Source organism: Carcharodon carcharias, chromosome 6, assembly GCF_017639515.1.
Source record: "Carcharodon carcharias isolate sCarCar2 chromosome 6, sCarCar2.pri, whole genome shotgun sequence".
Classification (NCBI taxonomy): Eukaryota; Metazoa; Chordata; class Chondrichthyes; order Lamniformes; family Lamnidae; genus Carcharodon; species Carcharodon carcharias.
Window position 1 is genome coordinate 131,670,337 of NC_054472.1, and position 24,156 is coordinate 131,694,492.

Consider the following 24,156-nt stretch of genomic DNA (forward strand, 5'->3'; position numbering starts at 1 on the left):
TGACATGTTCCACCTGTGTAGACCTTCATTCCCAATTGTTAGGTGAATTTTTATATCTTGGTTGTCTGGTTCAGACATGTTCACAATGTTGTAACTGTAAATAATCTTTCTGCCAGGCTATTTGACCACCTCTGAATCAAGAAACCATGGATCTTTGTGCTGCTTAAACATTCTGAATTTGGACAGTAGTGTAGATCCACTGCATCCCAATTCAAACTGGGGAAGGAATTTTGTGCACGTTTTGACATCCCCTCTGACTGCCCTTCTCCTATAGTACCTGGGATGAGTATTGCTGTAGGCCCCTTTCACACAATATTTTGAAGTGCTGCCGTTGTAATTGCAATCTTCTCTGGCCCAACTTTTATGAAGGTTTTTTTTTTGTTTAAGTCTACTCTGCTCACTATCAATCTGGCCCACACCCTGGTCACTTGCCTTCCCTGGCTGAGCTAACTCTGCTGGTTTTCTGGATGCACTAATCCACTCACTGAACTGACAGGCTGTTGCCTGCAATCACACCACGATGGATATGTCTGTTTACCAGCTCTTTACTTGAGCACTTTCTCAGCATTATGTCTTCAAAGTTTTTCTGTGCAATCACTATGCTATGATTTCAACATCCTCTGATGCTACAATCTCATTGCAGTTTGACCAGAGCATCGAGGGCTGACTTATGCCATGCAGCATGATCTATGACTGTTCACCATATTGTACCTGTTGTTTAATCATGCTGCCTTGTTATTTGACGACCTCTGAAAACCATGTGTTTCTATAAAGATATAAAAGCACCAATCACTCATGTGATTGGGTAAACACACTGAGGGTTTAATTTATTTAGACCAGGCACATAAGTGCAGCTATACAAAGTTAGGAACCTTGAATACCTCAAAAGCAAAGCTGTGGGTGCTGTGTTTGGGCAGAGTGAAACTGAGACTGGATAACATGGCACACTTCCCTTCCAGTGATGACATGCTGATATTCTTTAAAGGCATATTACAACTGTCACGTGCCAGAAATAAGGCAGATCTAAACTGCCCATTCAACAGAGTATGTAAGAGTTGTTGCAAGCGACGGATAATTCTCATGGCCTTAGCTATCTCAGGCTGAGAGCTACCTCAGTCCCAAAGAATGCAAACAGTGGTCAGCCAACCCATGCATATTTGCCATTTAGACAGCACCTAAAGGACCATTGGATAAGATTAATATCTTACATTGATAGATCGGTATTGAAAAATACAATATTAAGCCCAGGGTACCTACAGAGTGTGAATTCAATTTATGGTGCAATCAAGAAATGGTTGTTCTCCATATTGTCTTCAGATTGCTGCTGCTCCTGCTTAGTCAAGTGCAAGTTGAAGTTGCTCTGCCTCTACTTGTAATGTGGGTGTTGCAGCAGCTGGGTACCATGCATCTAACAATGCACCATCACCAGGCTAGCTTACCTAAGTATCTTATGCTGCTAAAATCAAAGCCAAACAATCTCCAAGGAAACTCATTTTGTGTCAACAGTCCGCAGCAAGTGGCAGACGGTAGTTAGGAAAAACATTGTTAAGAACTAGGAATTCTGCAGAACCTTGACATGAGGTTAAAAATTTTTAGCCATTCTGGCAGACTTAGGCCTCAACTCTTGTCAGGCTACTGAGACAGTTGTAATCTCCAGGAACTGAATACACCAACTATCAAGTTATCTATTGCCTTTTAAATCCCCATCTCCAAGAGAGCAAAGGTTGTCTTAACATGAGTGTTCACATTTCCTTGGCCTCAAAATGTCCAGCACAAGTTTGGTTCACTTGGTGTACTGGCCTCCAAAATGCACCAGCCTCTAGAAGGACGAAAGAGGGAGTCAGTAAGGGCTGGGGAAGGAAAGGAGGGGGAAGGCCAGAATTTTGAACTGGATTCCCAAAGAGGAGGCAGGTAGCAGATGCTCAACTACTGCAAGCAGGTCTTGATGTATTGGAAGAATGCGCTTGTATTTGACAGATTAGTTTTACTTGGAAAAATATTATGCATATGGATAAAATAATCAAATGGTGAATATATTTACACCTTCAAGGGAACAGGATTAAAGCAATGGGTGGGATTACTCCTACTCATTCTAAAATGGATAAGGGACCTATAGCAGCACTAACTCTGAGCAAAATGTAGCCTTGATAATTGCTGCCACTAATAGTCTCCCACACTGAAGAATACTGAAGTAATTTAGGAAGAACTTGCTGCTAGCCCTTTGTAGATCTGATTTGAAGGGGCAGCCCCAAAATTTTACTGCCTAACTTGCACTCTTTTCAGGTGACTATCAGTAAAATACACAAAGAAATAAGCGAGGGACATGTTGTGATATCACTCCTACATCAGTTGCACATCATAAAAATGCACCTGCCTATTTCACAGCACCACCCCCTCCTCCAGCAAGTAGCAGGAAGTGGAGATTTATCCACGGCAAGGTGGGTCTCTGCTCCCACTCCCCCTGTCCAAGGCTAGTGTTTTAAAGGCCAATATTTGTGAACTTTAGTATACAGCATATAAAAAACTTAATTTTTGCTTCATATATACCTTAAACAATTCCAATACCGTTTTTCTGAATCATCAACTAACAATTGTTCAAGGCTGTAAAAGTCTATGTCTCTCTCTATCCTTCCCCTCCATGTATTCTTTACTTGACAAAACTATCAGTCAAATGGGGTCCTACCTTCTGGAACAGTTACCTAAACTGTTTCACTTTGCTACTTCCTGTCCCATCATCCAAAGCCACCCAAAACCTGCTTCAAGCCTGATTTCAATTAGTTCTCCTAAGACTTCTATAATATGGCCCATTTTCTCCTTTGTGAATCACCTTGAGTGGTTTAAAGGCATAATAAAGTTGTAAATCAATTGTAAACAAGCTAAAAAAGATACTTTAAAAAAATCTAACCTGTGGTAGCCTTTTAGCAGTAACTGCTGCTGGCTGCCCATTTTGATTTTTATTAGTATTAAACCTGGTGGTTGCTAGTTTTGATTCTGGCTTGGTGCTTTCTGATTGCTTTATTGGTGACTAATTTAGTGTGATCTTTCAATGTTTTAAGAATATACAATTTGAACTAATTAAAGTGTCACAGAAATTTGCAAATACACAGCGTGAAGGACAAAATGTATGCTAGACAGATACTCTAAAGAGATTTAGAGAAAAATTTACAGGAAAAATTACCCCACCCAGCAGAGTAGCCACCCAATTCACCCTTGTAATAAGTGCACTTTCAACAAAGAAAAGTGAATTGATTTAAGGCATCTCAACATAAAGCACTTCATAAAAGTAATACTAATATTTTCCTATGTAGCATCATTCTTCATATTGAACAGTAAAATACATTTAGAACTGGAATGTGAAAAGAAATAATTGTACAAAGAGAATTTTGGATTAAAGAAATTCTCATAATCTGCAAAACATTTTTTTTGTATAAACAATGCAGGACACAGGACATTTTGGTCCAAAGAAGAATATTAGAGGACAAATCACAAACTCGTGCAACTCTATAACTGCCAACTTGACTCTTATACATTTGTCATAAAAAATCACTAGGGTTTTAAAGACCAATATTTCTGAACTTTAGTATATAGCATATAAAAAGCTTCATTTTTTGCTTCATATATATCTTTTCTAATACCATTTTTCTGAATCAACTATGATACATTCATGCATTTACTAACAATTGTCCTTACACATATACATTCATTTATTAGTCCTTTTTCACCTTGCTGGCTTTCCAGAAAAACTTCCTAATTCCTCTCAAAGCTCAGTGCTGTTTGCCATATGGTCAACAGAAAATCAATAACAACTCAGAAAAAGACTGCCTTTTAAAATTAGTAAAGAGCACAAGCTAAAAGTAAATTGCTAAACATTTCAAAAGAAAATACACATGACTTCCAGGTATCATCTTTAGCTACATGCAATAGTTTTTTGTGGCTCAAGTACGAGAGAGTTGGATTATTGCTGCCAGTGATGTTTAGTTTCTTCATTTCATCTTCTTCTTTTGACAGATTTTGGGTCATATCTGCAAAATAATTCAGATAATTAGCCTTGTAAAATTAAAACAAACTGTAGATGGCAACATATAAGTCGACCAGGCAAAAAAAGACTATCTCTATTTTTGGACGTCAAAATGCATATTTGGGTCTATATTTGGATTGTAAGTTGAGCCCGTTTTCCAGCTAATAAATGCATGTTTAGAGCAATACTCCCATTGTGAGTCAGCATCAATTTTTCAGCTCAAGAATATATGATTATGGTTATACTTGCCGTATAATTCAGTGTTAGGGACCAAGCAAGTAATATGGGCTGTGTTGCCAAGAAGATGCACAGAGCTTAAGACACCCACTCAAAGCAGACCATGCATGGGAACCGACTGACAGAAATTTTTTCACATTTCAAATGGCGGCCACCTACATCAACATTAACGGTTCACATTTTATACTTCAAAGGTCAGCTTATCGTCTATGATCTATGGTAGGTTAAAGTGCATAATAGCCATTTAATAGTGATAATGTAAAATTAAACCACAACATTCTACGCTGGATATTATTTTAGACCAGTCTGTATTTTGGCAGATATCATTTGCAAATTATTTGACAATTTTGAAACACTTCTGCATTTCTAACTTCATCTTTAAACCCTGTCATTATTGATATGGTGAAAAACAAAGGATCAAAAGGAAAATAATTCTGGTAGTTAAAGCACAAGACTGCTTTGGTGAACATAGTGACCACAAAAAGCCTCTGCAAGGACCTAAAAGGTATAAAAAAGCTCACTGGAGAGTCACTGCACCATCAGAAGAAAGAGGTTTGACTTTATTTGCCCACCCACGCTGCTTTAGATTTCTGCAATTTTGCTGTGAGTAGAAGCAGGGGGAAAAAAATCAGATTTCATTTTTCCTAAGTCTACAATACACTTTGAAGTATGGTATTCAGTTATTTGAATTAAACAATTGTCCTATTTTGCCATCTGTGCTATGTGTTCACTGCAAGTTGAAGCAAACTGCTGCTCCAATTTAATCTCAACTGTGCAGTCAGCTGTGTTATTCCATTGACACAGAATTCAAAGGACATGCCAGGCGGATTTAACAGCAGATTGAGAGCAGTGGATAGGAGCCAACAGTAGATACATTTGAATGGGCTATCCAATTCATTTAAATTTTCTCATAAGCATGCTGAGTCATTAAAGAAAAGGAAACTAAGGTTTGCTTCATTTAAGCAGGGTTCGCCACTCTAGTTTCGAACTTTGAAACAGACAGTTTCCCTCACAATTTCAAATAGGGGTAACCTGCAGAGAGGACCCATGATGACTATTTTTTTGAAAGATAGGATAACACACCTTCAGCCCTCTCAGTAACTCAAAAGGGAAAACAATAAAGTCAATCATTAAAACAATTTGCACAAGTATTTTTGGTGGCAAAAGAATAAACTGAACAATTGCTTACCTTCTGGAATTTGGCTTCAAACTCATAGAAAACAAGGTAACAGTAAAACATGTGATTTTTATGCCAAAAGAGTTTGGACAGGAAAACTTGAGTGCTGATAAATACAAGTTCAGAATGGGCAAACTTATATAGGGAGAGATTATAGGGCAATTAAGTAGAAAATATCATAATAGTGCTTAGGGCATGTTCTTTTATACTTGAACTGATGATTGGGACATCAAGGCTAATAATGCATCTATAATGAGCTGGAAATGCCCAAAGGAATGTGCAAATGAAAAATATTCCACTGGGTAGCACTATCAACTACCACCTTTGACCTAGATAAGTACAAGACATACACATACAGAAACACAAACACACAAGTACTAGTGGTCCATAAACAAATTTGAACTTTAATCAGTCTTAACGATAATAAGCTAATATTGAATTTCTAGCAGCAAGAGATTATTTGTTATAGGCAAGATTCCTGTAATCATATTACAAAATTAGATACCGCAGTTTTGTTGACTAGTTTCAGTACAAAGATTACTTACAATCGTGGTTTCTTGTATTCAATTGTATTACATCCTTGGGGGTTACATCTACAGCACTGAATACCTATTGCTTAAATTTAGCTTGTGGATTGTGTGCATTTTCACTGGAAGAGTTTATGATCCATCAGTTCACTTAGTTTAATTCGCCCTGACAAAAGCAGAACCAACTCTACCAATTTTAAATTTAAGCCCTGAAGTTGTAAATCTTTATACTTAGTAAACTTATAAACTTGTATTTTTTTTTTTTGCAGATGCTTCTGCATTCACTAATTCATACTGAAGTTCAAGTTGGCTACACACCAGTATACCAGACTTGAATTTAAAACATCTTACGTATGTTACATTCTTTATATAATATATCTCACTGGAACCAAACAAAACATCAGCATTACTGCAACAGTGAAATGATAGTGTTAACTACTTTATCTGTGAAAGCATCAAAAGTTTACTTTTCTTTTGAAAGTAGAATCAAAACTGGCTTTTTTGTTTCAGTAGCTTCAGCAGGGTGAGGAAATATATGTTGCCTAGGAGCACAAGAAAACTGCATAAAACGACACAACACAGCTGCCAAATCTCATACCCATTAGTGAGGTCTGAAGCCACTTTGCTAAACAGAATTTTCTGAAGCATTATTGTGTCCAGTTAAAACTGATACTACACAATTTTGGATTAAAACAGAAAAAATGCATTGTAATTTTTTTTACGATTGTCTAATGTTAGGAAAATGCCTAACAAAATTAGATTTATAGAGGGTTACGTTTGGTCGATTAGAGAATATGGCCTCTCCCATTAATCACTGCGAAAGGAATGGGATCAAGACCCAAGTTATGGAATTTCTACTGGGATCCAAAAAGGATGCTTTTGGTCGTGTAAATGGTAAGCTGCAAAAAGTTCTAGCTCATCGTTTTGTTCTACGAATAGACAGGAGGGCTATGTGAGAATAAGGAAGTTATTTTAATGGGACGCTTCAATCAACTGAATATAAACTGGGAAAACCCAGAAGATTTAGAGTCAAAATTAGTCAGTGTAATGTGTGATTGCTTCCCGGCCCTCCGGTCTTGGAACTTATGAAAGACAGTGCTCATCTTGACCTATTAATCACTACTGACCCTACAAAGACAGGAAACAGAAATTGTAGCATGCTTGAACAGGAACCACAGAATGACCAACTTCAATGTGAGTTTGGAAGCCACAAATAGCCAAGACAAAGAGTAATTGAAAGGAGTGAGGGAATAACTAAAGCAAATAGATTGAAAGGTTGTCCAATGAAAATTCAGTAGACGACAAGTGAATCACCTTTAAAGAATAATGCAGAGCATGGAGGGCAGTAACATTCATGAAAACAACAATCCCTGATTAGACAAATGTGACACTAATTGGGTTAATTAATTAAAAAGATAACTTTGACAACATCCTGCAAGAGGAAGCATAAGGAATTTGTTGGAAAATGCAAATACTTGTTAAAAGGGGAAATCAGCGGAATAAAATGGGACCAAGAAAACATAAATTAATATAAACTAAACACAACAGTAAAATACTTTTAGTTCCAGGGCTGTAAAATAGTGGTCAGTGAAGATCAAAAAATCATAAAATGACAAGTGGCTTCAAATTTAAAACAAACCTAAAAAAGGTAAATACTCTGAATTATCACTTCCTTCAAGAATTTTAGCCTTTCCCAAATAGAGCTAACTTATGTATTTGATATTAATAAAATGGAAACCTTGGATTAACTAAACAAATAAATCTCCTGAAATCGATAATGCATATTTCAAAACGCTGAGTGAAAATAGAGAGACTACTAAGTCAATAACAATTTTGAGGGAGTCTCTGGTGATTGAGGAGCTACTAGTAGATTGGAAATAGGCTTACATGATATTCAGGTTCACAAAGGGTGAGGGGCAGGAGAGGGGTGACATCATACACAAGCAATTACATGACCTGTTAGCCTTACTTGCATTCCATCTGAAATAATGCTATCAATTTTGATTCCTAGGAGTAAACTTGAAGATTATTTGTACAATAACAACCGAGCAAATATCAGCCAATATAGATTTGGAAAGGGAAGATCCTGTCCAAGTATCCTCCTCGACACCTTTGAGGAAGTAAACACGTAAGTGGACTGTGATAAGTGCCAAATATGGTGCACATGGTCACCCAAAAGGCTTTTGAAAAATTACACAGAAAAGGCTATTAGTTAAACACAATGCTAACAGTAAACTCTACAAATGGATAAGAACTTAGCTGAAGAATAGAAAATGAACATGATGCAACAGAAGTACTGGAGGACGTGCCCCAGATCTTGGTTAAAAGCAAAATACTGTGAATATTGGAAATCTGAAATAAAACCAGAAAATGCTGGAAAAACTCAGCAAGTCTGGCAGCATCTGTGGAGAGAAACAGAGTTAACATTTGGAGTCTGTATGATTCGGCTCTTCTGCTCTGAAGAGTCATATTGAACTCAAAACGTTAACTCTGTTTCTCTCCCCACAGATGCTACCAGACCTGCTGAGTTTTTCCAGCATTTTCTGCTTTTACCCCAGGTCTTGGTGTTTGGACCACTATTGTGTCTAATTTATATAAAGGACTTGGATCAGAAACTGGTCAAAAAGTGATCAAATTTGCAGATTACACCAAACGAGAAATAATTGACTTGAGGAGGCAGCTCAGAAATTACGTGAAGAGACCGAATATGCAAATAGGCATAATAATGGTATTCAAACTTTATTAAAGACAAGTGCAAAGTATTAAATGAAAAAAGTCACATGTGCATCATAAATGATGCTAAAATAGACCAAGTGAAAGAAAACCAGGAGTCATAGTTGAGACTTAACGTTGCTGATCAATGTAGAGCCAAAACAGCAGAGTATAAGTCAGAGAAAGTTGTGACTGAACTACATAATGGTCTGATTGGACCACAATTTATGGACTGCGTTCATTTCTAGTCACCGGGACATAAGGGAAACATTCAAGATCTGAATGCAATATAGAAAAAAGAAACACAAGATTGACCTCTGAGCTGAACTGAGAGGAAAAAATGGAAACATTTAACATTCAACTTGAGAAGTTATTTTATACAGGTATATGAAATAGGGAATGGGAAAAGCAAATTGAGATTATTTTAATTAAAAGCAAAAGTTGGACAAGCACATGGGTTCAATAAATTTACGATTGGGGTCAGGAAATTCAACAAATCAAACTGCCTTCCAGAAATACTGGTAGAGGCAACAACCCTAGAACCTTTCAAGAAACATTTGGATGCTGAAATGGAGAGCTTAGGATCTATCTGCATGGATGAATATGGGTCAAAAGGCCGTCGCAATCCATACAATTCAGTTCATGCCTAAAGATGCTTGAGCAGTCTTGAAAACAAAATCTGTCTGTTTTCTTAGTGTTTTATGATTTGCATTCATGCTTGAATGGCTTGAGTTCAATGGTTTGACGACCAAGCTTTTATCTTTATAATTCTAACCTGCTCATCAACCATTTTTTGCTTAGACAGGAAAATGTCCCCATTTCTGAACTGAATTACATCATCATTTAACTGGAGATTTATTTACAGGCAAACATTGTTTCTAGGCAACATATGCTTATTGCTGTACTACGTTCAAAGATTTTACAAATGTGCAAATTCTATGTCAATATTTCTTAGCAGGGCTGAGAGTACACTGACAACTATAGGAGTACATTTAGAAGATTAAAACACTTCAGGCCAGGGTCACAAAATAAAAGAGTTGCAGTATGCTAGATTTAGAGACCGTTATACTAGTATCATTCTGGAGCTTTACAGTACTCCAAAAATAAACGTGGAACAGATTAATGGTTACAGCTATCCCAATATGCAGGAGTTCCATTTATGATTTAAAAGTTACAAAGTCAAATATATAAACATAAATGAATTTAAACTTTTGGGCCTTACCTTTCTTTAGTAGTTTGCAGGCACACCACATGTGGATCACATTTAGTATATAACCCCACCTCACCTGATCTGATTTGCTGCCAACTCTTTCCCAGAAGCTTGCAGTCTGAATCAACTGACACAAGATATGCTCCATTAATGAGATACTTAGGTTGATTCCTCAGCAGGGCATTTCTGATAAACTGCAGCACCTACACAACCTCTGACTTCTGACCTGCAGGAGTGCTCAACAGGAGTACCTGACTGGGGAATCAGGCCTATTATACCAACTTCTGTCAAAATTCATATGGTTGCAGAAGTTAGTGATGGGCAAAGAAAAAATAAATCCAAAGGTACTCTCAGAGACTAAAGAAAATAGAGGAAGGTAGGGTTAACATTTGAGGTAGAGGACCTTTTCATCAACCCAAATTCCTCTCTTGACAGAAGCTGCCTAATTTCTGAGTGTTTTCTGTTTATTTTTCAGGTTTCCAGAATCTGAAATATTTCACTATTTTGTCAGGAAACTGGACATTGTGCCAAAGGAGAGATTGGGGGGACGGGGTTGAGGAGTGTTGAAAAGCGTTGTCTATAGGGAAGCAACTGAAGAAATTGTGAGCTAAGCAAAGGAAGAGCAAGTGGGTGATGGCAGTTTTAAGCAGCACAGCACAGGGCCCAGGAATAAAAGTTGCATAATAAACACAGAAGATGCTGGAAGTACAGGAGGTCAGGCAGCATCTGTGGACAAAGAAACAAAGTTGATATTTCAGATTGATGACTGGAATGATGATCAGACTGGAAAAAGGTTTGAGACATAATGGATTTGAAAGAAATGCAGAGGCATGCAAACGGGAAGGAGAGGAAAGAAAGGATGGTCTATGACGGGGGGAATGTCAACAGAGATTCAATGATAAATGGATGATGGTGCAAGCCAAATGGGATGGTAATGGAACAAATAATGAAAGGTGGATCTACGGCAGTGTTTCTCAAACCGTTTCATCCATGGACCACGTAGTCAGGGCAAAGTTACCTGCATACCACTTACTGGTCCTACCCAACACACTTTTGCTTGTCATTGCAAAAAAACTCACCAGAATCAAATGGAAACTTACAGACATTCTAAATGTTTCCCTGCTTTTTTACTAAATAAATGTATGTGCATTTCTTTTACTAACTTCTAAATAAATTATTAGTTCATGCCATAAACAGAAATATAGATATTTTCATATTATAAATATGAATACTACAAGACAACATGTTTCTTTAAAGCATTCTATGGGCGGAATTTTCTGTGCCCACTGGCGTCAGGCATCATGGCAGGCGTGAGCGGATAATACAGTGGGAAGGCCAAAAATTGGTTTTATACTGTCATGAAACCGGTTTGCAATTGTCCATTCCATCCGTGAATGACGGGCTGCGTTTCCTGCCGTCGCACAGCGGGAACTTCATGTCAGGAAGATATAATGTTATTGGAGTTTAGAGTAAAATAGTGGTATCTGTGCCTATATGTGTCTGTATGCATGAGACTTAATTGGATTAAAGGCAGCTGGTTTGAAGGCTTTGATGTAAACACAGTAAACATGCGGGAAGTTTAGAATGTAAGGTGTAAAAGTGCATTTGCATTTTTAAATAAACCAGACTAGATTGTTTTCAAAAGAGGGAGTGAAATATTACACCTAGCCAGGTGAAGTGAAGATACAGTGTTTATTTTCCCCAAGGATTGCCGGTAAATTTAGTACTATGATAATTTTTTAGGATCAGGGAGGTAAAACCCAAAGACATAATGAAACAATGGGTATTTGCATTCAAAGGAGAAAATATGTATAAAAGAGCAAAGGCTGTGTGTAAGGATAGGCATTTTTAAGATCTAACAAATGTGAAAGGCCTTCAGTATCTATGCTGGTTTCAAAAAGCTTAAGTTAAGAAAACTCACTGTGAATTCGACTGGTTCAGGGTATTGTGTCTCACTTTGCCTGGGTCTTTTAAAATCTGTGGCCTGAATTTTTTAGGTGGCGGGCAGGCTCGGCAAGAGTGGTCACGGAGCCGATTGCTGCCCGTGATTGGCTCCGCGCCGCCATTTTACGTGGGCGGGCCAATTAAGGCTAGCCCAGCATAAGATGCAAGCTGCAGCGCTCAGCGCAACTTGTGTGGGCAGGGGGAAGAGAGAAAGTTGGGGCCAGTACTCTTTTGTGCATGCACACAAAAGAGCACTTCAATCTTCCTGAGGCTGAATCGCTATTGTAAATAATGAATACAAGGTTTAAAAATTTATTTAAACATGTCTCCTCTCATGTGACTATGTCACATGAGATGGGACATGTTTTTATATTTGAGGTTTCCTAAAAACACGAAGGCCGCTTGGCCTTTTTGCATGCCCACCAACCTTAAGATTGGATGGGCAGCATTAACAATTACATTAATCAGTTCCTTAATGGCCTTAATAGGGAGTTTACATATCGGTGGGCGCGCAGCCGACTCCGGTACGTGCCTGCCAAATGAAACATCATAATGACGTCAGGGCGCATTTTGTGTGTCGGCCCTGCCTCCACACACTGACTGAAAAATCCTGTGCTTCTTACTATTGCCTTAATGAAAGTGTAAACGGGAGTCAGATTAACTAGGACATTTAAAAGTTATCATAGTAGTAATTTGTAGACATATGTATGTGCTTAAAATCATTTTTCTTGTTAACATAGGTTTTTACAAAACTAGATTAAACATTTAAGGCTTAGTGGTCTTATTACTATTGCATTTAAGGCATGCATCTTGAAATTTATGCAAATTGTAAAACAATTTGTGGCAGTTGTTTCAAGTTTCCCTCTTGGATTTGAACAACTGAGCAATCACCGTTGGCTGTGCCATAACATAAATACATCTGCATATCATTATGCTTACCGGAATCATTCCCCCCATGCTAGATCATCCGAATAAGTCAATGTGAATGCACGCCAATGTGTTTCACAACTGAACATAAGCAACATTTTGCTTGGCGAGCTGCACTTCACTCAGGACTTCAAGGCTTGTTTGCCCAACTTGCTTCAGGCAGCAACTGTGTTCATCAGCGGCAGCACATTTGGGAGGCGCGTGGGCAGGTCTCTACTTACAAGGCCAGCCGTATGGTGGGGGCAGCTTTTCAATGGCTGTAGCGCTATGGCTTCCTTAGGGAAGGGGGAGAAGTAGCCTCAGGTAAGGAAAGAGGCTGCAGGGCTAGGGCATTACTCAGGAAGGGGGTATCCCAGGGTGTGTGTGGGGACACATGTTGATCTGTGCAAGTGGCCTCAAGAGGGTGAGTGCTGAGGAGGCAGTCTCCAGAGGAGATGAGGCCAGATGGAGATGTGAGGGTTTGTTTGAGTAGTTAAGGCCAAACCTTTGTATGTTTTCAAGAAGGAGTTGGATGTAGCTCTTGGGATGAAAGGGATCAAAGGATATGGGGAGAAAGCAGGAGCAGCTACGGAGTGGAATGATCAGCCATGATCATAACGAATGATCGAAAGGCTCGAAAGGCCGAATAGCCTACTCCTCCTATTTTCTGCTTCCATGTTAAACATAACGCTCGGCGTGAAAAAGCGGCAAAGTAATGGCATGGCGAGTGAATGAAATCCCGCCCACCGCTGAAGTGGCATATTTCCTGGGAATGCATGATTAATGAGGTGGAATTGGGATGATACGGCACAAAAAGCTGGCAATGCGTTTTAATCAACAGTAACATATATCTTCCTATTAAAACAACATTATTGTTGCTTACATTTATGATGAGTCCTGTTTCACACACAAGGGGCTGAATTTTCTCCCTGTTGTGGGGGGAGGTGGTTTTGCAGGGCGTCATTTTACGTGGGTGGGCCAATTAAGGCCTACCTAGCGTGACGTCCGCACAGAAGTGCTATGCGCTCCCTGTGCAGCTGGGGGGAATCCCAAAATCGAGAGTGTGCTCTTTCGTGCATGCGCACTCATCTCCCTGAGGCTAAGTGCAGCTTCAGGGAGATTGGCTCAAAATGTTAAAAACCTAAAAATAGAAAAATAAAATTTCCCTAACATGTCTCCTCTTGTGACAATGTCACATGAGTTGGGACATGTCCATAATTTTTACAAAATCTTTATTAAAATTTTAAAAAACCAACATGAAAACTCATCCCGCCCGTGGATTAGGTTTCATGCCTTTTCTAGTTTGCGCCGGGGTTCCTGGCCTGCCCACCAACCTTAAGGTTGGACGGGCAGGTCCTTTAATTACTTAATTAACCCTGTCAATGGCCTCAATTGGCCATTGACAGGTTAGCGGGTGCACAGCTGATTTCGCTGCGTCCCCACCTTCTTGAAAATTTAAATGAGGTGTGGTGACGTTGGGAATTCCCCCTCGACGTCACTGCGTGTCGGTGAGCGGGCCCCGTTCCTGCTCGCCGAAGCATAAAATCCTGCCCTGGAGCTGGTCTGGTTGTGTGATGTCATGCGAGTGGTGGGGATGAGGGTTATGGCTTATTTTCTCTTATAGCCTCAGCCACGGCATTGTGTGTCAGTGACTTGCATTTTGGACCAGCCTGCAGACCACCTGGAAAACTCTTGTGGATCACCAATGATCCATGGACCACACAAGTAAATAGCAATAGCAAAATCAGTCCTAACATCTACTGTTTGAGTCAGCTACAAGGGGGCGTAAGTTCAAGGTGAGGGGCAGGAGGGTTAGAGGGGATGTGAGGAAAAATAGTGTTATGAACTGAAATTTTGAATTTAATGTTTAGGCCGGAATGCCTAATCAAAAGATAAGGTGCTGTTCCCTGAGCCTTTGTCGGACTTCTTTAGAACAGCATAGGAGGCAAAGGTTAGAGATGTCAAAGTGCGAAGCAATGAATTAAAACGACAAGCGACTGGAAGCACAGGCTACTCTGGCAGACTGCATGGAGGTGTTCTGAAAAATAATCATCCAGCCTGCACTTGGTCTCTCCAATGGAGAGCGGACTGCATCATGAGACGTGAATAGAGAATACGGAATTAAAAATACAAGTAAATCACTGTTTTGCCTGAAAGGATTACTCGGGGAGGAGAGTAAAAAGGGAGGTGGTTAAAAGGCAGGTGTTGCGTCTCTTGCACTTACACGGTAAGATGGCATGGTAAGATGAGAGGGTGGGTGATGGAAGAATGGGCCAGGATGTCGTGGAGGGAATGATTCCTTCAGAATGCTGAAAGGGCAGATGAGGCAAATATGTGTTTGGTGGTACAGGAGGGTGGCAGAAATGGTGGAGGATGATCTATTGAATGTGGGGGCTGGTGCAGTGGAAGATGAGGACAAGGTGAATCCTATCATGGTTCTGGGAGGGAAGGAGTATCATAGTCAGCAACTCAGTGGGAATGGTATTGAGAACACTGTCCCTCTGGACAATGGACACAATGCACTTTACTACCACCCTCTGTTTTGATTTCAAAACTAATTCACAAATTTTCTGTATTTCCATCTCTCCTATTTTCTTGTCATATAGCTATTCATATGTCGCTGGTTTCTTTAATGCTTCCTTCTATTAATTAAATGAGATAATTTGTAATCGTACAATCATTACATTGATAGTTCTTTGCTGCTTTTCAATTTTCAATTCCCCCTCCTCTTTCTAATTCTGGTAATATGCTTTATTTTTCTATGTTCCTGTTCTAAGAGTAAAATGCTGAAATACTGATCGTTGGTTCTGTCAACAGATACAGACTGACCAGTGAATCTAGAAATTTGCTTTTCTTAAAGAGTGTATAGGACTGCGTTAAAAATATCCTGATACTACCAATATAAAAGAAATTGTCTATATATGCACCATTTTAATGCTCCAAATACATACTGATGCTTAGTGCTCCAAAGTCATTTCAAACACAGAAGATTTTATAGTGACAAAGTAGTTCAATGAAACTCCTTCATGGCCGTTCTTAACTCTTACATATTTCAACCTGACTCCTCAGCTCATGAGCTGGTAGCTTTGGTATACTTCACTGGTTAGTAATATCATTTTATAAAGTGTCAACTAAGCTAATTAAGTGACTGCCAAATTTGTATAATTCAGCCACTCAGAGCACAGAAGTGCTGAGGAACAAAGGGATCTTGGCATGTGTGTCCATAGATCTCTGAAGGCGGGGGGGCATGTTAGTGGGGTGATGAAAAAGGCATATGGGACACTTGCCTTTATCGATCGAGGCATAGATTACAAAAGTAGGGAGGTCATGTTGGAGTTGCATAGAACCTTGGTGAGGCCACAGCTGGAGTACTGTGTGCACACATTATAGGAAGGATGTGATTGCACCGGAGGGGGTGTAGAGGAGATTCACCAAGATGTTGCCTGCGGATGAAACATTTAAGTTATGAAGAGAGTTTGGATAGACTTGGGTTGTTTTCGTTGGAGCAGAGAAGACTGAGGGGCGACCTGATCGAGGTGTACAAGATTATGAGGGGCATGGACAGGGTGGATAGGGAGCAGCTATTCCCCTTAGTTGAAGGTTCAGTCACAAGTGGGCATAAGTTCAAGGTGGGGCAGGAGGTTTAGGGGGGATGTGAGGAAAAACTTTTTTACCCAGAGGGTGGTGACGGTCTGGAATGCGCTGCCTGGGAAGGTGGTGGAGGCGGGTTGCCTCACATCCTTTAAAAAGTACCTGGATGAGCACTTGGCACGTTATAACATTCAAGGCTATGGGCCAAGTGCTGGTAAATGGGATTAGTTAGGTAGGTCAGGTGTTTCTCACGTGTCGGTGCAGACTCGATGGGCCAAAGGGCCTCGTCTGCATTGTGATTCTGTGATAGAGGACAGAAACCACTGTGGTTTGGTGCAATGCTTCTGACATCTCAGAATCAAGATTTACTTAGTAACCATTTTCATTTTATCTCTATAAAAAGGGAGGATAACATAGGGTGGAATTTATGGGGAAACGATGGCTTAGTGGTGATGTCACGAAATCAGTAATGCAGAAGCCCAAGCTAATGCTCTGGGGACAGGGATTAGGGCCATCAAAAAATTACAGCACAAAGTGACCATCATTCAGCCTATCGTGTCTGCGCTGGCAGAAAAAAAACTAGCTGCCCATTTTAATCCCACCTTCTAGCACCTGGTCCGTAGCCTTGCAGGTTACAGCACCTTAGGTGCAGATCCAGGTGCCTTTTAAATGAATTGAGGGTTTCTGCCTCAGTGAATTCCAAACACCCACCACCCTCTGGTGAAGAAGATTTTCCTCATGTCCCCTCTAATCCTTCTACCAATCTACATTTAAACACTTTAAATTAAAACCTGCAATTGAAAGCTAGTCCCAGTAATAGTGACCGTGAAACTCTCAATTGTCGAAAAACCCACCTGGTTCACTAATACCCTTTAGGGAAGGAAATCTGTTGCCCTTACCTGGTGTGGTTCCAGAGCCACAGCATGTGGTTAACTCTTAACTGCCCTTGGAAATGGCCCAGCAAGCCATTCAGATCAGAGGGTGATTTGGGGGGGGCGGCGCAGGTGATGGGCATTTAACCAGGTAGGTGGGGATCCTGCTGCCTTCTTGCCTCCACCCTGATTAAGTTTGTGGCGTGAAGTCCATGGACTGCCTTCCTGCAAGCAACTGAGGCCCTTAAGTGGGCAATTAATGTCTGATCGAGGGACTTGATACCGGGAAGGGTGCTGCTGAGAACCAACCCCCTGCCCTCTGTCGGCCCTTTTCTGTGGGTCCCTACAACCCTCTCCTACTGTGGCCTGGCATCCAATGATGATACTTGGCCTCGGGTGGGTGTTGTACCAGCAGTAGCACCCTCCTCCTCAGTGGCGCTGCTGTTCAATAAGACCTGGCTGGCAGCTCTTACTGGATGACACTTCAACCCCTGGGGTCCTTGATCCTGGGAAAAGCCACCTGCTGTTCAGTTAAGTGCCTGTGTCGCCTGCTGAAAAAGAGGTGATGTGGGACTCTCGCTAGCACTCCACCTGGTGGGTGAGACTCCTGTCCCCTCCATTAAATACTGTACTAAATCTGCATTTTAGTTCACTAGGGAGGTCGTACAAAGAGACTATAGCTACATGCAGTTTTACTCAGGGTTGAAATGAAAACAGATTAAACCACCTAGTCATGCATTAGCTAAATTCACAAAATGCTTTTGTTATAAAAAAGTACAGTAAAGACGAGCTAAAAAAGGGAATGTGAGACAAAGCAAGCAAACGCCAGAATAGATTAATAGATAACATAAAAGGGAACCAAAAATTATTATATAGACATCTAAATATTACAAGGAGGGATGGGGGTGATTAGAGACCAAAATGGAGATCTTCATGTGGAGGAAGAGGACATGGCCCAGGTATTAAATAAGCATTTTGACTGATCCTAGTGGAACCCAAACTGAGTGTCAGTGAGCAGGTTATAGCTAAGCAAGTGGTGCTTGATAGCACTGTTGATGACCCCTCCCATCACTTTACTGATGATTGAGAGTAAACTGATAGGGTGGTAATCGGTGGGTTGAATTTGTTCTGCTTTTTGAGTACAGGACATACCTGGGCAATTTTTCACATTGACACGTAGATGCCAGTATTGTAGCTGCACTGGAACAACTTGGCTAATACTATTGCCGGAATGTTGTTAGGGCCCACAGCTTTGCAGTATCCTGTGCCTTCCGCCATTTCTTGATATCATGTGCAGTGAATCGAACTGGCTGAAGACTGGCATTTTGATGCTGGGGACCTCCGGAGAAGGCAGAGATGGATCATCCACTCGGCACTTCTGGCTGAAGATTGTTGCAAATGCTTCAACCTTATCTTTTGCACTGATGTGCTGAGCTCGCCCATCATTGAGTATGGGGATATTTGTGGAGCCTCCTCCTCCAGTGAGTTGTTTCATTGTCCACCATCATTCACGGCTGGATGTGGCAGAACTTAGATCTGATCCGTTGGTTGTGGAATTGCTTAGCTCTGTCTATCGCATACTACTTATGCTGTTTGTCATGCAAGTAGTCCTGGATTTTAACTCCACCAAGTTGACACCTACTTTTAAGTATGCCTGATGTTGCTCCAGGCATGTCCTCCTGCACTCTCCATTTAACCAGGGTTGATCTCCCGGCTTGGTGGTAATGGTAGAGTGGGGGATATGCCAGGCCATGAGGTTACAGATTGTGGTTGAGTACAATTCTGCTGCTGCTGATGACCTACAGTGTCTCATGGATGCTCAGTCTTGATGTGCCAGGTCTGTTTGAAATTTAATTTTTTTATATTTAATAATTTTTCATTTTTTTATCCCTTTCCCCAAACTTCCCTCCCCCAACAGGGCCATCTGTCACTTGTTTTTATGTTTTGTTTTCACAAGTGTTGACACTTATTCTACTATTAACACCTTCTGCTATCCTACCTTTATGCCACTCTCTGCACCTTCTTTACTCTTCGCTGCTACCATTAACACTCCCTTTGTCTTGTGTCCATGACATCTTTGTCAATCACTCCTTAGCTGTCACCTATCCTTGACCTTCTATCTCATTCCACCTACACTACTCCCCCTTAAACAGTATAAAATCCACCATATTTCTACTCTTTCTCTCTGAAGAAGAATCATAGAGACTCGAAACTCTGTTTCTCTCTCGGCGGATGCTGTCAGGCTTGCTGAGTTTTTCGGACATTTTGTTTTTATTACTGTTTGAAATCTATCCCGTTTAACATGGTGGTAGTGCCACACAACATGATGGAGGGTGTCCTCAATATGAAGATGGGACTTTGTCTCCATAAGCACTGTGCAGTGGTCACTCCTACTGATACTATCATGGACAGATGCATCTGCAACAAGCAGATTGGTGAGGATGAGGTCAAGTATGTTTTTTCCCCTTGTTGGTTCCCTCATCATATGTTGCAGACCCAGTCTAGCAGTTCTATCCTTTAGGACTCAGCCAGCTAGATCAGTAGCAGTGCTACCAAGCCATGATGGACATTGTAGTCTCCACCCAGAGTACATTCTGCACCCTAGCCACCTTCAGTGCTTCCTCCAAGTGGCGTTCAACATGGAAGAGTACTGACTCTGAGGGGGACAGTACATGGTAATCAGCAGGTGGTTTCCTTGCGCATGTCTGACCTGATGCCATGAGACTTCATGGGGTCCAGAGTAGATGTTGAGGACTCCCAGAGCAACTCCCTCCTGACTCTAAAGCACTGTACTGCCACTTCAGCTGCCCTGTCCTGCGGGTGGGACAGGACATACTCAGGGATGGTGCTGGTGGAGACTGGGTCGTTACCTGTAAGGTATGACTCCATGAGTATGACAATGTCAGGCTGTTGCTTCACTAGTGCGTGGATAGCTCTCCCTAGTTTGGCATAAGTCCCCAGATGTTAGTAAGGAGAACTTTGCAGGGTCGGCAGGGCTGAATTTGCCATTGTCATTTCCGGTGCCTGAGTTGATACCGTGTGGTCTGTCCAGTTTCATTCCTTATAGACTTCGCAGCTTGATACAACTGAGTGGCTTGTTAGGCCATTTCAGAGGGATTGACAAATACTTCTAGCATTCCTATTTCGACAAAGCTCAACAATTATTACTGCCGTCACTGAACGTGGATGGAGGTAATGTTTTCACCCCTGTTAGTCTGTTTGTCTATAAACAATATATCTCAAAAACTAATGCACCAATTTCAGCAAAACACAGTGCACAGACAGGGTACGGTCCAAGGAAGAACTGATTAGATTTTGGTGATGATGCAGGTCTGGATCTAAATCATGGAATTTTTTGAAAGAATCCTTTAACATTGGAAATAGGGTGAGTTTACCTTTTTTTAAGAATGTTGCGGGTTGTTTTATTTAGAATGTTGCTGATTGGTTTAGAATGTTCTGGATTGTCTCTGCTGCTGTGGTGGACTTTGTCACACAGCTGTCAAAATGTGAGCAGAGTTTTCAGAACAGGTTGCTGGATGTGAATTGGCCAGAAGCCTCCCCAGTGAGATGGAAGCTCATAATAAAAATACTTTTTTCAGCTTTATAGTTACAGAGCATCAACCAGGCAGGGAAAAGCCTCAAGAAGAGCTGCTTAATGGTAATAACATTGAGTTAACACAGCATGGCAGAAGTACGGCAGCATCGGCGGAGAAGAGTTGACGTTTTGAGTCCTCATGACCCTTCCACAGAACTCAGTTCTGTGGAAGGGTCATGAGGACTTGAAACGTCAACTCTTTTCTTCTCCGCTGATGCTGCCAGACCTGCTGAGTTTTTCCAGGTAATTCTGTTTTTGTTTTGGATTTCCAGCATCCGCAGTTTTTTGTTTTTATGGCAGAAGTATGTTCTCTACTGAGAACCCTCATCACTTGTTTACACAATGCAGAGTCCTTTAAAAATATTTGCTCCTTACCTGAACAAGTCATCAGCAAGATTATCTTCTTTAGCTTGCTGGCTTTGCTCCTGTGTCAAACAAATTATGGAATATATTACTCTGGAGTTTGCATGTAATTAAAACACATTCAGATTGAAGAAATATTTAGTGTAAGCTTAACACAAACTCTTTAGCCAGGGTTTTCTGCTTCTATGGTCAGCCTGCCAGAATTTTGCATGCATTCAAGTGAATTAAAAAAAATTGCAGGCTGGTCAGTGGAGAAGAAAGCCCAGGCCTTCATCACTAATCCATGTCATACCTCCACTTCTTGTCTTAACCATTCTTCCATTTCTGAGTTCTTTTTGGTTTGGTAAGCCTTTAGATCTGTGCCCCCAATAATTTTAGGAAGTTCTTCTGCCCCAGGGTACAAAACCTATAACAATGGAAATAGTTTTAACAAATTGTTAGCAAAAATAACAAAGAATTAATGAATGCATAATGTTCAAACATGCATTTAATAAAAATCAGTCCAAAGATGCTGAATGAAAGCATATTCCCATACAGGCAGCACATTCTCTTGTATAGTTTCCATCTAAACAGGTCATAAGTAATTAGCTACCTTTAAGCACAAAACACTTTCTTGGACAGACACAGAACTGCTTGTAATGACATAGGGCTGTATCTTGCTGCAGCAGGCCATTTCACAACTTCTTTTGCATTCTTCAACTCAAAAAGCTGTCCACAGAAGCCAAATGCTTTATCGCTGGGGTGCGTTGCGCCACCAGCCATTTCTGCCATGGCTCAGCTGGTGCACCTTCTTGAGAAAGGCGTGAGCCAGAAGCAACTGCCTTGGCACTCTCCTGATGACACACAGCCCTTCTGGACTTCCTAATTTGGACTGGGAAAGCCCACTGAACAAATTCCTCAATCAATGAAGGTCAAATGCTGAGCTGCAAACAAGCTTTGAACCAGTGTTAAATAAAGAGCCAGGCACCCAACTTGCAGGCAAGTTGAAGAGCAGTTTGAAAAACTTCTTTTTCTGTTGTAAAGTGCCTGGACATAGACTGCAGTGATTTTGGAGGTGCTGTCCTGGATTTGGCAGAAAGGATTCCGGTATCCTTACAAGGAGAAAAGAGGATTAGGTGACCTATCCATACAAGGCCAGGGGGCAGCAGTGAAAGTGTCCCTGGCTCTGTGATAGAGAAAAGATGCCAGAGAGGAGAAACTATGCAAAGCCCTCTGCCAAATTGGAGCGAGACTCCTCCATGTTCCTTGACAGTGACAGGAGGCTGTCTGGTAGGCCAGCAAGTGCACCAAGCATCTCAGCATGCGTGTCCATCACTGTTCTCCCGCAAGCCAACCCATCGAGGTCCTCTGCAGCAGAGCTCATCTGCAGTTTTGCCTTCCGGTGAGATGGCGAACAAACCACCCTTTTCCCCGGTGTAGCTGGAAAGCGAACTTCTTTCCTAACAGCACTGTGCCTGTTCCTACAACACATCAACTGCAGCAGTCCAAGAAAGCAGCACACCACCACCATCTCAAAGGTAATTAGGGCTAGGCAATAAATGTTGGCCTAGCCAGTGACACAACATCCCATGAACATATGAAAAAAGCTGCAGCCCACTCATGCTCGATGACTCACCACCTGCTAAATCCCAACTCCTATGTTAGCCTCCAAGCTACGTACGTGCAAGTGCCAGTATCTGCGCTGGTGGCTGTGAGCATCAGATCAAATGACAGGGCCTTTTCATCAGTGCTGTGCTGTTGCTCTCTTCCTCCCTGGGCTGTTGTAGCTGGGCAGATGGCAGTTTTTAGGTGCTTGAAAGCAGAAAATCAGAAGGGAAAGAACTGTGTGCAGAAAGGGGGTTGAGTTGGGAAGCGAGATGTCCATGGTCACACCATCAGCAGCTTGCTCATTATGCCAAATCTCAGAATGAAAGCGTTGGAAGTTGAGGGGACGTAAGGCAGAAGTACCGTCATCCTGAATGTTCTCAGCGACACCTGATGGCGTGGGGGCTGTCGCAACCAGCCCCATAATGTTGAAAACCATCTCTTCCAAAGGGATCAAGAGTTGCAGATATCTTGTCTCCCACCAGCTCAGATCTGCTCTCTTCTATTGTGTGTCACCTTGTCCTGCAGGAGGGCAGAATATCAGTGATTGTATATTTGGGCGCTGTGTCTGCCAAGGCTGAATAACTGAAGGTATGTGGAGGCAGTGAGAGGTAGGTGTGAGGCTTACAATATTGGTAGGTCTGAGGGTGAGGCGGAGTATCTGGATGTTAGGCATGGATTCTGAGTGCCAGGGCATGCTGATGGGTGATGATGAGCTTGTAGTGCATTGAGCAGCTTGAGAGGTGGGTGCTGTGGTGGGTAGGAGATGTCATGTAAAGAAGTGTTCACTGACTTTAACCACCACCTGTGTGAGGTCAGCAGATTTCTAGTTGTACTGTTGCCAGGTCCTCAGCTGCTGAGAATTGATCTCCCTTGTCACCTGTTCCCAATTCCTATTGAGGGTGGCTCTTCAAGGCCTCCTGGCAAACCCCCTTAACCATGGCATCCCTCCCCCTGCTCACTGTAACCGCTGATGCTGCATCTATCACTCTTGACCCCTCTCTCTACTCTGGTGTTTCATTTTCCCTCTTTTAGGTTCCAGCAATATTATTCAGTGCAGCTTTCCTTTAAGGGGAGATGGTGACGTAGTGATAATGCCACTGGAACAGCAATCCAGAGGTTCAGATTAATGCTCTGGGGACAGGGGTTCAAATGGCAGTTGGTGGGATTTACTAATTGATAAGTTAATTAATAAATCATCAATTGATTTATCAATTAATAAATCTGGAATATTGTCATAAAAACCCATCTGGTTCACTAAGGTCCTCCACAACAACGTGGTTGACTCTTAACTGCTCTCTGAAATGGCCGAGCAAGCCACTCATTTCAAGGGCAATTAAGCATGGGCAACAAATGCTGGCCTTGCCAGTGATTACCACATCCCATAAAAGAATAAATTAAGAAGAGGGACAGACTGCAT

General features: G+C 41.4%; 1 protein-coding gene across 6 annotated transcripts in view; it reads right to left on the reverse strand.

Moving 5' to 3' along the window:
* Positions 1 to 3,236: 3,236 nt before the first annotated feature.
* nbn (nibrin) overlaps positions 3,237 to 24,156 on the reverse strand; it is a 66,782-nt gene continuing 45,862 nt past the window's right edge. For 5 of the 6 annotated variants that reach the window (XM_041189434.1, XM_041189435.1, XM_041189431.1 and 2 more), the window contains 3 exons: positions 21,445 to 21,558; positions 21,165 to 21,214; positions 3,237 to 4,022 (listed from right to left, as the gene is read on the reverse strand). In XM_041189434.1, coding sequence (XP_041045368.1) covers positions 3,989 to 4,022; positions 21,165 to 21,214; positions 21,445 to 21,558 — 198 coding nt within the window. In that variant the 3' untranslated portion in view covers positions 3,237 to 3,988. Of the gene's footprint in view, positions 4,023 to 9,932; positions 10,009 to 21,164; positions 21,215 to 21,444; positions 21,559 to 24,156 lie in introns of those variants that run through there. The other variant, XM_041189433.1, reaches the window with a different exon arrangement.